At 44.8% G+C, this 10,000-nt stretch overlaps 1 protein-coding gene across 7 annotated transcripts in view; it reads right to left on the bottom strand.

The window, feature by feature from the left end:
- LOC118372431 (ephrin type-A receptor 3-like) overlaps positions 1-10,000 on the bottom strand; it is a 230,768-nt gene that overhangs the window by 89,419 nt on the left and 131,349 nt on the right. For 3 of the 7 annotated variants that reach the window (XM_052476502.1, XM_052476501.1, XM_052476503.1), the window contains exon 10: positions 6,439-6,547. In XM_052476502.1, coding sequence (XP_052332462.1) covers positions 6,439-6,547 — 109 coding nt within the window. Of the gene's footprint in view, positions 1-2,319; positions 3,548-3,955; positions 4,099-4,497; positions 4,558-4,825; positions 4,999-5,053; positions 6,332-6,438; positions 6,548-10,000 lie in introns of those variants that run through there. The other 4 variants (XR_008077267.1, XR_008077268.1, XR_008077269.1 and 1 more) reach the window with 4 other exon arrangements.

The following is a 10,000-nucleotide window of genomic DNA, read 5'->3' on the forward strand; positions in this document are numbered from 1 at the left end:
TATACTTGTGTGATATAGCTAGCTAGGTAGCGAACGTGTGTCTCCGACATGTCTCATTCTACACCATGCTGTTACAGTAGGAATACAGACAGTACACAATGACTACCCATGAATGTGTAATAGCATTTTTGACTCTCTCACACATTAAATACTGCTTGGACACAAAAAAGTTGATGACTCTCAAGGGGAGATGTGAAAGGTCCCATAACAACAATCTCCCCTTGTATCAAAGTGACTCCGAAAACCTCACTGCACCACCAAAACACACCATATGCAGTTATTCCTTTTGTAGAACTGTAGCAGTTATTATAAGCGTAAGTTGCATATTATTTTTTCTTCTGTATATGTCACACAATGCCATAACTGTTACTGCTTACTGCTGTGTAAACTCACCTCAGTCTCCAGAGCAAATAAACTTAATCTTGAATACAATCCATGTCTACTTATTATAAGTGGATAGACCGGACCGTGCAGGCGCACTGGAGCTCTTGAGCACCGAGCCTGCCCAACCTTACCTGGCTCGATGCCCACTCTAGCCCGGCCAATACGAAGAGCTGGTATGAACCGCACCGGGCTATGCACCCGCACTGGAAACACCGTGCGCTCCATAGCATAACACGGTGCCTACGGTGTCTCTCTAGCCCCCCGGTAAGCACAGGGAGTTTGCGCAGGTCTCCTACCTGGCATAGCCATACTCCCTGTAAGCCCCCAATAATTTTTGGGGGCTGACTCTCAGGCTTCCATCCGCGTCGCCATGCTGCCTCCTCATACCAGCGCCTCTCCGATTTTTTCCGCCTCCAGTTCTTCCTTGGGACGACGATATTCTCCAGGCTGAGCCCAGGGTCCTTTTCCGTCTAATATCTCCTCCCAAGTCCAGCAGTCCTTTGATCGCTGCTCCTCACGATTAACAGGGAGAGTTGGCTCAGGTCTGACTCCTGACTCTGCCACACTCTCCCTGAGCCCTCCCCCAATACATTTTTGGGGGTGACTTTCGGGTTTCTTTCTGCGCCGCCGTGTCTTTCTCTTCGACTTCATTCTCCTATAGCCCTCTTCGCACTGCTCCAGCGAATCCCAGGCGGGCTCCGGCACTCTCTCTGGGTCGACCGCCCACCTGTCTATTTCTTCCCACGTAGTATACTCCATACCTCTGCTGTCCATAACGTCCTCCCTTCACTGCTCCTGCTGCCTGTTACCACGCCACTCGGTCCGTGTGTGGTGGGTGATTCTGTAACAGCGTTCTTCGTTTGTTGAAAGAGAGTCGGACCGAAATGCAGCGTGGTGGTTACTCATGTCTTTAATAAAGAAACGACGATACATGAAATAACTGATAGATACAAAAACAACAAACGGAACGTGATACCTAATACAGCCTACAAGCATTTCGCTACACTCGCATTAACATCTGCTAACCATGTGTATGTGACAAATTTGATTTGGTGAACACTACACAGAGACAGGAACAATCACCCACGAAATACACATTGAAACCCTGGCTACCTAAATACGGTTCCCCATCAGAGACAACAAGAATCAACTGACTCTGATTGAGAACCGCCTCAGGCAGCCAAGCCTATACTAGACATACCCCTAATCAACCACAATCCCAATGCCTACAAAACCCCCAATACGACAATACAATAAACCCATGTCACACCCTGGCCTGAACAAATAGTTAAAGAAAACACAAAATACTAAGACCAAGGTGTGACAATTAGGAGCTAAAATAGTTTCATATTTAAACATTTAAATTGCACAACAATTACATGTGAATCTGATAACTATAATGTGTAGACTTTCCAAGGTACAATTTATGTTGTCCGATCATCAAATATAATGTCCCAGACACCAACTGATCTGACATCATATTCTTTAAGTGCCAACGGACACTTTCAACTGGTTGTATTACATAAATATTGTTATTTTCCCCAACCTTTTTATGTTACCATACTCTATGTTATCAAAGGGCTTTCCAAGAGGCCATTCTGTAGAGTGGAGAGAAAAGGGGGAAAGGTATTTATGGGGCCATAAACCTCCCCCAACATCATGACATATGTTTATACTGTATCTTATACCATCTTGCCGCTCGGTCATCGCTCATCCATATATTAATATGTACATATTCTTATTCCATCCATTTAGATTTGTATTTACTAGGTAGTTGTGGAATTTTTAGATTACTTGTTAGAATTTCTCTACACTCGCATTAACATCTGCTAACCATGTGTATGTGAGCAATAACATTGGATTTGAATTGTGTGGTTCCCACCGTGAAGCACAGAGGAGGAGGTATAAGGGCACAAGGCGAGACCCAGATGCAAACACAGGAGGCAGATGGTTAGAGTCCAAGATGTTTATTAACAATCCAAAAGGGGTCAAAACCAGTTCAGAGATCCAGAGGTACAGAATGGCAGGCTCGAGGTCAGAGTAGGCAGAATGGTCAGGCAAAGCGGGAGGACTAGTACAAGAGAATAGAAAAGCAGGAGCACAGGAAAGACATTGAACATACAAGATGAACTGGCACAGAGAGATAGGAAACACAGGGATAAATACAGCAGGGACAATAAGCGACACCTGGAGGGGGTGGAGACAATCACAAGGACAGGTTAAACAGATCAGGGAATGACAGGATGTGTGATGGTGCTTTGCCGGTGACACTATCGGTTGATTTATTTAGAATTCAAGGCACACTTAACGAGCATGGCTACCACAGCCTTCTGCAGTGATACGCTATCCCACTTAGTGGGACTATCATTTGTTTTTCAACAGGACAATGACCCAACACACCTCCAGGCTGTGTAAGGGCTACTTGACCAAGAAGGAGAGTGCTGCATCAGATGACCTGGCCTCCACAATCACCCGACCTCAACCCAATTGAGATGGTTTGGGATAAGTTGGACCGCAGAGTGAAGGAAAAGTAGCCAACAAGTTCTCATCATATGTGGGAACTCCTTTAAGACTGTTGGAAAAGCATTCCAGGTGATGCTGGTTGAGAGAATGCCAAGAGTGTGCAAAGCTGGCATCAAGGCAAAGGGTGGCTACTTTGAAGATTCTAAAATCTAAAAAATATATTAGGATTTTTTTTAACACTTTGTTATTTCATAGTTTTGATGTCTTCACTATTATTATTCTACAATATATAAAATAGTAAATATAAAGATGAAACATTGAAATATATATATATATATATATGTGCAACAGCTAGAAATATCTATACCACAATGCAATTTTGAGCATACTAGGCATTCTATATTATACCACAACATCAGTCTAACTGAATATGGGTATTGTGTTGGTTGAATATTCCAGGCAGGTTACATATTGTTCTTCAGCTGGTGAACCTCTTCTTAAGTTGGGTAATGGCAGCTGGTTTAGCAGTCTTTGGCGATGTTGGCAGGGTTGTTGGGTTTGGGGATCTGTGACTCAGGCTCTTTGTAGACAATTGTCTGGTCCTTTCTGCACTCCACAGCCAGATGGACAAGTCACTCTTACATGTTTTTCACCACCCACTGCTTTGACCTCTTGCAGAAGATTTGTTTGCACTGCAAGTCTCCAGGAGAGAGACATGAAGCTGATCGTGAGGATGTGTAAACATACAATAACCATAGAACCACACTATGTAAACAAAACAGGGTACAGTAGACTGGTAAGTGTTTTGTTACACTCAGAGTCAATAATGGGGCATTGAGATGGGCTGTTAGAAAAGCTGTCAAACGTTTGAGGGGGTCTTCTTGACTGATGTACAGTCTAGTCGTGTCTTGTTATTTATGAGCAGCTACAGTTGTGCTGTTGACTAGACTAGCACTGCCAACAGTAGAGTGAATAGGCTAGAAGAGTATACTAACAGCCCCTCTCCCTCATACCAAAGAACTGACTGTAAGGGCGTGAAATGTTTGAGGAGCACATTTCTTGTGACAGTTTAGTGTTTTTCAAGAGGGTATTGTGCTTTCATAAATACCTTTAGCTGTCCTGGCTTGTGTCAAAGTAAGATTATGTTGAGTTTGAGCTTATTCCAGGCTGAAAGCTTTCAACCAACGGGTCTACAGGCTCTGCATTAGTAAAGCTGGTGTCCCGGTTGTCGTCATCAGCAACATGAGTATTCTGTTGGACACACAGTAGTCAGGAATTAGCCAACAATTGACGACTATGTCCCCATTTACACACACTCAAACAAGGTCCTATATCCACCCCCCCATGTCAACAGATCATTCATACTAACCTTCACACACAATACCCACCCCTAACAGACACCAGTAACACCCCCCCCTTACTAATACTTTCTTTTCTGCAATTTACACTTCAAGCCTTGCATTAACTTTCAACTAAGTCTCAACAATACAGAGAAAACTACACCGGAAGGTGTAGCCTCCTTGTAAACACACAAATTATGACAGCAAGACACAGCCCATGTTTATGCCTAGCTCCAGTAGATTTATTTGCTCAACATGGAGTCATGGAAAGATTTAGTAGACTTTAGTAAGCTTTTAGAAGGTGACTTACACTACTTCCTGGTGCTGAGCTCGATGTTGATGCCTCTACAGATGTTGTTGGGATCAGACTCTAAATAAAACACATAGTCACACATAGTTAGTCTCTGCAATAGTTAGTTAGCTAGCTAGCTAACGGTTAGCTAACATAACCTAACAAAGCTAACGTCACCCTGCAAAGTTACAAATCACATCACCAGATAGCAGCTTGCTAATTACACTGATAAGCTTTGCAATGTCAAGCCAGCGTATTATGAAAGCCAGCTAGCTAGATTTTGGTTTAGATAAACAAATGTAGTTCGCCAGCTAGCTAGTTAGCTAGGTAATGTTAGTTACGTTACCACAGCTTGACTTGTTTTCTGCTGCTCTGATGTTGGCTGATCGGATGACTTCATCTTTGAAGTGAAGGGGAAAATCGATGGAATAGCGTCACTTTTCAATGTTCGACGACATGGCAACCCCATCAGTTGAGACTTCAGTTCCGTTTCGAAAATCCTCTGGCTGAAGGTGCTGGCTACAAATGCAGACATTTTGATATTTCTCACATCAACTGGATACACAGGCCGGTACTACGTCCTGAAATCGCCAAGAACTCTGGATATTGTGGTTCACTTACAACCAGGAAATGTAGCTGGCCTAATTCTACTGGTGAGACGCAGAAAAGCTCGGTATTTGCGTGTAGTGAGGAAATTCAAAATTTTCATGACACATATGATATGTTAATAACATATTCATGTACATGTATAGTGAAATAGAGCAGCAGTGAAATTTATCTTCAACCTAATTGTCCTAATCTGCTACGTCAATCCCGCCGACCTGCTACACAAATTCTCCTAACCTGCTATGTGAGTTCTCCTAACCTGCTACCTGCTATGTGAGTTCTCCTAACCTGCTACCTGCTATGTGAGTTCTCCTAACCTGCTACCTGCTATGTGAGTTCTCCTAACCTGCTACCTGCTATGTGAGTTCTCCTAACCTGCTACCTGCTATGTGAGTTCTCCTAACCTGCTACCTGCTATGTGAGTTCTCCTAACCTGCTACCTGCTATGTGAGTTCTCCTAACCTGCTACCTGCTATGTGAGTTCTCCTAACCTGCTACGTGAATTCTCCTAACTAGCTACATGAGTTCTCCTAACCTGCTGTGAACAGTCACTTTCTGACATTAACTGCATCCCATCAGGTCACAATCAGAAAAGAGGGTTGGAGGGAGAGGTAATTGATGGCGGTATATCGACCCCCCTGTAAAACCTAGTTAACACCTCGCCTGCCTTCCAGCCTGTGAAATCTGATTAGCTGTATGTGTGTGTCTGTGTGTACTTTTAGTAAACCAGGATTAACACCCTGCCTGTCGGCCATCTAGCCTGTCTTGCCATTTTCTTCTTCAACCTTTCAACTTTTATGTACGTGAGCGTGTTTTATGTGTGTATTTGTATGTTATTGCGTGTGTGTGTGTGTGTGTGATTAGGACAGTATCCACTAACTAGATTTCACCCAGTCAATAATTAATAGGGCACTCAGCCTGATAGGCAATCACCCTTAATCAATACTAATGTTTTTACAGACCTCAGAAGTGTGTGTGTGTACGGTATGTCAATGTGTGTGTGTCGAAGGGAAAAATAGCTCTTTAATTTAGTCAGTGCGTATATAGGATAAGCATTAATTTACAGACATTATAAATCACTGGCCTGTCATCTCTCTCTCCTCTCCTCCTTTGGTACAGGAGAGCTGGAGCCTAACTCGGACTGTCTGGACTGCATCCAAGAAGAGTTCTCTCCTTTCCTCCTCTCCTCCTCCTATCTCATTTCTTCTCTCTGGTTCTCTTCTTTAATTTGACTCACTAGTCTAGCCTGCATATAACACCACTGGGTTTACAAATGACCTTCGCTGAACGTTAGCTCATTTTGCCTGAAGGTACATTTCAGTGTGTGTGAGAGTGTGTGTGTAGCTCTCTTACCTGCCACTGACAACAAAGCAGGCCACCAGGAAGATGAGCAGTACGATGCCTCCAGTGATGGACACAGCCAGGATAGTAGACTGGTTAGGGTCTCCTATGGCCAACATGTCTGAGACAGGGAATCACAGGCAAGAGAAAGGGTTAACACACTGTGAGAAGGTGTGTCTATGTGTGCATGTGTGTCTTTGTGTATCTATGTGTGTGATAAGAAATACAGTGTAGACATTGTTAATGTTGTAAATGACTATTGTAGTTTTCTTTTTAAATGGAATATCTACATAGACGTTCAGAGGCCCATTATCAGCAACGATCACTTCTGTGTTCCAATTGCACGTTTTGTTAGCTAATCCAAGTGTATCATTTTAAAAGGCTAATTGATCATTCTGAGAAATAAAGGCTATTCCATGTGAGAAACTGCCAAGAAACTGAAGATCTCGTACAACGCTGTGTACTACTCCCTTCACAGAACAGCGCAAACCTGCTCTGACCAGAATAGAAAGAGGAGTGGGAGGCCCCTGTGCACAACTGAGCAAGAGGACAAGTACATTGGAGTGTATAGTTTGAGAAACAGACATCTCACAAGTCCTCAACTGGCAGCTTCATTAAATAGTACCTAAAACACACCAGTCTCAACGTCAACAGTGAAGAGGCGACTCCAGAAGGCCAGTATCCCGGAGTCGCCTCTTCACTATTGAAGTTGAGAGTGGTGTTTTGGGGGTACTATTTAATGAAGCTGCCAGTTGAGGACTTGTGAGGCGTATGTTTCTCAAACTAGACACTCAAATGTACTTGTCCTCTTGTTCAGCTGTGCACCGTGGCCTCCATTCCTTTCTATGCTGGTTAGAACAAAATGTTTTTTTTTTCTTTCAAAAACAAGGACACTTCTAAGTGACCCCAAACCTTTGAACGGTGGTGTAACTAGGAATAAAGTGACAGATAGTAAACAGTAGCAGCATATGATGATTAAAAAAAGTCAGCACAAAAAAGGGGTCGGACTTCCGGGGCCGACAGAGATGGCCGCCTCGTTTCGTGTTCCTAGGAAACTATGCAGTTTTTTGTTTTTTTACGTGTTATTTCTTACATTAGTACCCCAGGTCATCTTAGGGTTCATTACATACAGTCGAGAAGAACTACTGAATATAAGATCAGCGTCAACTCACCATCAGTACGACCAAGAATATGTTTTCCGCGACGCGGATCCTGTGTTCTGCCTTACAAACAGGTCAACGGAATGGATCGCATGCAGCGACCCCCCCAAAAAAACGACTTTGTAAAAGAGGGAAACGTAGCGGTCTTCTGGTCAGACTCAGGACACGGGCACATCGCGCACCACTACCTAGCATTCTTCTTGCCAATGTCCAGTCTCTTGACAACAAGGTTGATGAAATCCGAGCAAGGGTAGCATTCCAGAGGGACATCAGAGACTGTAACGTTCTCTGCTTCACGGAAACATGGCTCACTGGAGAGACGCTATCCGGGGCGGTGCAGCCAACGGGTTTCTCCAGGCATCGCGCCGACAGAAACAAACATCTTTCTGGTAAGAAGAGTGGCGGGGGCGTATGCCTCATGATTAACGAGACATGGTGTGATAAAAGAAACATACAGGAACTCAAATCCTTCTGTTCACCTGATTTAGAATTCCTCACAATCAAATGTAGACCGCATTATCTACCAAGAGAATTCTCTTCGATTATAATCACAGCCGTATATATCCCCCCCCCCAAGCAGACACATCGATGGCTTTGAACGAACTTTATTTAACTCTTTGCAAACTGGAAACCATTTATCCGGAGGCTGCATTCATTGTAGCTGGGGATTTTAACAAAGCTAATCTGAAAACAAGAATCCCTAAATTTTATCAGCATATCGATTGCGCAAACAGGGGTGGTAAAACCTTGGATCATTGTTCAAATCAAATCAAATGTTTATTTGTCACATACACATGGTTAGCAGATGTTAATGCGAGTGTAGCGAAATGCTTGTGCTTCTAGTTCCGACAATGCAGTGATAACCAACAAGTAATCTAACTAACAATTCCAAAACTACTGGGCGAACCACTGCTTTTAATCAGGGCAAGGTGACCGGAAACATGACCGAATACAAACAGTGCAGCTATATATTAATATTAATATTAAACAAGCTAAGTGTCAGTACAGAGACAAAGTAGAATCTCAATTCAACGGCTCAGACACAAGAGGCATGTGGCAGGGTCTACAGTCAATCACGGACTACAAGAAGAAACCCAGCCCAGTCACGGACCAGGATGTCTTGCTCCCAGGCAGACTAAATAACTTTTTTGCCCGCTTTGAGGACAATACAGTGCCACTGACACGGCCTGCAACGAAAACATGCGGTCTCTCCTTCACTGCAGCCGAGGTGAGTTAAACGTGTTAACCCTCGCAAGGCTGCAGGCCCAGACGGCATCCCCAGCCGCGCCCTCAGAGCATGCGCAGACCAGCTGGCCGGTGTGTTTACGGACATATTCAATCAATCCCTATACCAGTCTGCTGTTCCCGCATGCTTCAAGAGGGCCACAATTGTTCCTGTTCCCAAGAAAGCTAAGGTAACTGAGCTAAACGACTACCGCCCCGTAGCACTCACTTCCGTCATCATGAAGTGCTTTGAGAGACTAGTCAAGGACCATATCACCTCCACCCTACCTGACACCCTAGACCCACTCCAATTTGTTTACCGCCCAAATAGGTCCACAGACGATGCAATCTCAACCACACTGCACACTGCCCTAACCCACCTGGACAAGAGGAATACCTATGTGAGAATGCTGTTCATCGACTACAGCTCGGCATTCAACACCATAGTACCCTCCAAGCTCGTCATCAAGCTCGAGACCCTGGGTCTCGACCCCGCCCTGTGCAACTGGGTACTGGACTTGCTGACGGGCCGCCCCCAGGTGGTGAGGGTAGGCAACAACATCTCCTCCCCGCTGATCCTCAACACTGGGCCCCACAAGGGTGCGTTCTGAGCCCTCTCCTGTACTCCCTGTTCACCCACGACTGCGTGGCCACGCACGCCTCCAACTCAATCATCAAGTTTGCGGACGACACAACAGTGGTAGGCTTGATTACCAACAACGACGAGACGGCCTACAGGGAGGAGGTGAGGGCCCTCGGAGTGTGGTATCAGGAAAATAACCTCACACTCAACGTCAACAAAACTAAGGAGATGATTGTGGACTTCAGGAAACAGCAGAGGGAACACCCCCCTATCCACATCGATGGAACAGTAGTGGAGAGGGTAGCAAGTTTTAAGTTCCTCATCATACACATCACAGACAAACTGAATTGGTCCACTCACACTGACAGCGTCGTGAAGAAGGTGCAGCAGCGCCTCTTCAACCTCAGGAGGCTGAAGAAATTCGGCTTGTCACCAAAAGCACTCACAAACTTCTACAGATGCACAATCGAGAGCATCCTGGCGGGCTGTATCACCGCCTGGTACGGCAACTGCTCCGCCCTCAACCGTAAGGCTCTCCAGAGGGTAGTGAGGTCTGCACAACGCATCACCGGGGGCAAACTACCTGCCCTCCAGGACACCTACACCA

Source organism: Oncorhynchus keta, chromosome 23, assembly GCF_023373465.1.
Source record: "Oncorhynchus keta strain PuntledgeMale-10-30-2019 chromosome 23, Oket_V2, whole genome shotgun sequence".
Lineage (NCBI taxonomy): Eukaryota > Metazoa > Chordata > Actinopteri > Salmoniformes > Salmonidae > Oncorhynchus > Oncorhynchus keta.